The following is a 3,985-nucleotide window of genomic DNA, read 5'->3' as shown; positions in this document are numbered from 1 at the left end:
GAGGAAAGTATATATTGAATACAAAATCATTTATCACTCAATTCTGTGTTGTCAATTGATTAAAATTTTCTCATACCTGCTTGCAATATAGCATAGGCCCGGACCATCTTGTTGTATAGGCATGCTCAAATCTGTTGCTTCTAGGATTTCATCTACGGATCCTTTCTCATTTGACTGCAAATATCACACTTCGAAGTTTAAAAGTAAGCAAAATTTCTCAAAGTGTCATAAGGATGGGATATATATATATATAAAGAGTGAAGAACCGATGTACTTTTTAATTTGCTTTAAAAAGCGTAGAAGGAAAGAATTAGAAAAGAGCACTTTCAGCTGATTGTACTTTCATCCGACCCTTCGACCTTCCTCTGTTGACCTGACCCACTAACTTCTAACACGTGACATTGACGTCAGTAGTGTGTCAAAGGTCTTCGTGAGCAGTTACTAACCCCCATTCCAGTGATTGAAAGATTGTTGGTCTAGTCTGTAATGTATATGGCATAGCTTCATTTACAAGATCCCCAAATCATGCAGAATGTCTGCTTGTTGTTAATAAGATGTCAGACATTGTTATTTACAAACATTACACGTTGGAGTACATAAGCTATAATAACATATTCAGTGTGACACACCCGTGACCAAGTTGTGATAAGCGGCCTTCACATTAAAGAAGGGCCAACGGTGACGTCAGTCACCACCACGTGGCCAATTAACTGTCTCAGGAACAAGGGCAGGAAAGAATGAATGGATGGATAGATATGTAAATATGTTGGTCTGAAGAAAGGTTTATTCATGAAAGCTTAAATCTACCTGCAGGCCGCTTTTTATTGGGTTCATGAGGGAAGAGGCAAGGGACAGACAAAACCATTTATACATAAACAAATGACTGAGTGAGTGAGTTAGCGAATGTCAGAGTGAGTGAAAGATTGTACTCTACTCTTAAAAAGAGACACAAAAAGAGACACATATATGTTTTGACTTGACTATACTATACCGAACTGTTAACCACATGTGCACAAGAAGGCCCAAGAATGTTTGTCAGCCTAAGGCAAAACTCTTTCCCAGAAAGATGACACCAACGGCCATTTATCCAGTGTATTCAAAACCTATAATAGTTTCCTTTGAAATTAGTACTTACCACGCCAATAGGGTGAACAACTGAAGCTTTTCGACGGATTAACCCTTAAAAACACTCTGTTACATAAGCATTGTGAATCTAAACTTACGTAACTTCTCGCGTCCTTCACTGAACAGCAGACGGTCACGAAAGCAAGGACGCGTAATAACCCGTCTACCTGTCCAACCACGCGGTGTGACTATTCACTAATCTCCAAGCAGATCCTACGATGGTGTAAGATTGTACTAAACTGGCCAAGGAGTGTAGTCAGCCAAGAGGTGTCCATTTGTCATGTAGCGAAACACACTCCTAAGCCGGCTTCACTCCTTTGCAAGCTTTTGATACTATCTTATGCTACCGTAGGATCTGCTTGGAGATTAACTATCCACAAAGAGATTCCAAAAAGCTTCATTACCTCTTCTTGCACAAGCAATGGCGACAAATGATCTTGTGCTAGTATTAACCTTCGCAAGAAGGTTATGATATTTTGGATAGCATTTGCGTGTTTGTAGAAGATCAGTATAACTCGAGAACGCCTGGATGGATTATATTAATATTTGGAATGTGTGTAGGTCTTGATTGAGATCTGGACACGATATGATTTTGGGCTTCCTGGCGGCTTGTTACGGTACTGCAGCAGAACTTCCGGGTTTGATATTTCGACTTCTGGACATTCTGTGGTCATGATTCTTTTAGTTTGAGTGGTAGATAGCTCTTGGGGCCAAGAGTAAGTGTTATAGGTTTGGGCCCCCTAGATGCTTTTTTTAACTGCAGGGGCTGGTATAGTGTCAGACTTTGAAAGGGAATAATTTAAGAAGTTCTTGACGGACCGTCATGATTCTTTTGTATATTTCCTACTGTGCAGCGTTTAAAACTCTTTGTTTGAGTTGGAAACCTGTAGGACATACTATAGCACTGTAAGTTTTGTTATACATGTAAAAGATTTGCATGAACAGTCCACAAAAGGCAAATACAGCTTCTACGGTAGGATGTCAATCAAATTTCACTTGTCAACTCAGCGGAACTCTGTAAGCGTCATGCTAATGTAATCATAGAGGGCTTTGGATATGATTGGTTAATGTGTGAAAGACAAGTTATCCACACGCACATTTCAGTCGGTAGAATGCATGTCACTCTTTTGGTGTGGCCTACATATCATTTACATACAATTAGGGGACGACAAAACCCGGAAAACAGCCTGACGGACAAAGTGACCCTCAGTGACCTGTTGTTTTTCGTGCGGCGAACACGCGCGATTTCCGTGCACTAGCACAGTCGGTCCCTTGTAGTTTCGCCACGATGGTACAGTGTAGTATGGTAGAAGAAGGCGCGAACTTTCTCCTTCTGTGCGCTATTTTCGCCATGAGTATCTACCTGCTGTGGCAGCACTTCAACCCCCCTGGCCTTCCGCCGGGGCCCGCGGGCTTCCCCGGGATAGGCGTCCTGCCGTCGCTCGGGCCGACCCCGTACAAAACCCTGATGGAGCTCTCCAAGACTTACGGTGACGTCATGAGCCTCCGCCTCGGCCCGAGCCTGGTGGTCGTGCTGACCGGACGGCGGGCCATGACTGAAGCACTGGTCAAGAAAGCGGACGTTTTCTCGGATAGGCCACCTATGGGGCTACTCAACCTAGTCCACAAGGGACGAGGTATGTTTTTTCAACTTTCTTACTGTTCCCCCTCACCGTATCAGGTCCGAAACAAAACTACCATTTTGAACTACCAACCGAGAACATATGTATTGTTGTTAGCTGCAACTGCTATAATAAGTTTAGTTGTTTTTATTCCTTTTCACCCATTAGACAACTTGTGGTCATTTGTGCATTTAGCCTACGGGCATGAACAAGCATTTAGACTACGGGCATGAACATGCAATATAGATAATTTTTATGTTTAACTTGTTGGCTGAGTTGAGCACATCTTTTATTTCCGAACCTATCTTAAGATAGATTGAAAACTACATAAAATCAATACCTGAAAACGACACAGTACATCATAATTACCCGTTCTGCGCTTAGCTACATTGAAACCTGCAATCAGGACTTGAAAGGTCAAACGAGGCCTCATAGAATATCCTCAAATGACCCCTGAAGGTAACCTGTAGTGCGTTTACTGTGAATAATAAGTGAACACAGTTCTGTAACAATACTAGTAATCCTTCCTTTTAGAATATCAAATAGCGAGAAGGGGACCACCTTAATCCTACTGTTGGCGTGCAGAGTAGGAACAATGCACAAGCGGTGCCCCATTTTCGTCGGTAGCGTAAAATGATAGGGCGGCCAATGATCCATTTAAACACAATCAAAGGTCAGCTACAGTAAGTTTAAACGCCGATCATTATACGCAGACAGTTATATTGTGTTATATTGTCTGTCAAGTTGGTAAAGTGACGATGGTCTGGCTTAGAGAAGGAAGAACACCCACTCGAACGTTGCCATTCGGTGAAGGACGTTCATAGGAACTGCACTTTTATTTCAAATCGCAAGGTAGCGTCCAGCAATGACGTCGCCAGTGAGTTGAGACTATGGCAATGAAAACGGTCAGTTTGATAGGAAACGCGATGGATGTTCTTTGTCCCCAAATAGTGACACTCTTTTAGACCTCAGATAAGAGCTTTTAGCAACAATATCTACGAAACGTGTAGTTTCATGCGGTCTACCTAACTCCCCACTAGTTCATGATTTTGCGCGAAATCTGGCCGCAGTCGAAAATCATTCCCCGACGAAAACAATCCCTGGTCAGCCACTTCAGAGTGTCACCCTCCCTGAGGCTTCCATACTCTCTCCTATGAGGGAAAAGTTAGTCTGTACTTACACAATCTCTTGCTGTCTGGGGTTAATGACCCCCTCCTCCTAGGAGGTTGCAACTGTAA

General features: G+C 42.7%; 1 protein-coding gene across 1 annotated transcript in view; it reads left to right on the top strand.

Moving 5' to 3' along the window:
- Nucleotides 1-2,079: 2,079 nt before the first annotated feature.
- Nucleotides 2,080-3,985, top strand: part of LOC118403588 (cytochrome P450 2U1-like) — a 4,679-nt gene continuing 2,773 nt past the window's right edge. Inside the window, exon 1 of the mRNA XM_035802338.1 lies at nt 2,080-2,762. Within this exon, the coding sequence (XP_035658231.1) occupies nt 2,414-2,762 (349 nt within the window). The 5' untranslated portion in view covers nt 2,080-2,413. The remainder of the gene's footprint in view (nt 2,763-3,985) is intronic.

This window comes from Branchiostoma floridae, chromosome 16, assembly GCF_000003815.2.
Source record: "Branchiostoma floridae strain S238N-H82 chromosome 16, Bfl_VNyyK, whole genome shotgun sequence".
Taxonomy (NCBI): domain Eukaryota; kingdom Metazoa; phylum Chordata; class Leptocardii; order Amphioxiformes; family Branchiostomatidae; genus Branchiostoma; species Branchiostoma floridae.
The sequence above is the reverse complement of the archived record's forward strand: the minus strand, read 5'-3'. Positions and strand labels throughout refer to the sequence as shown.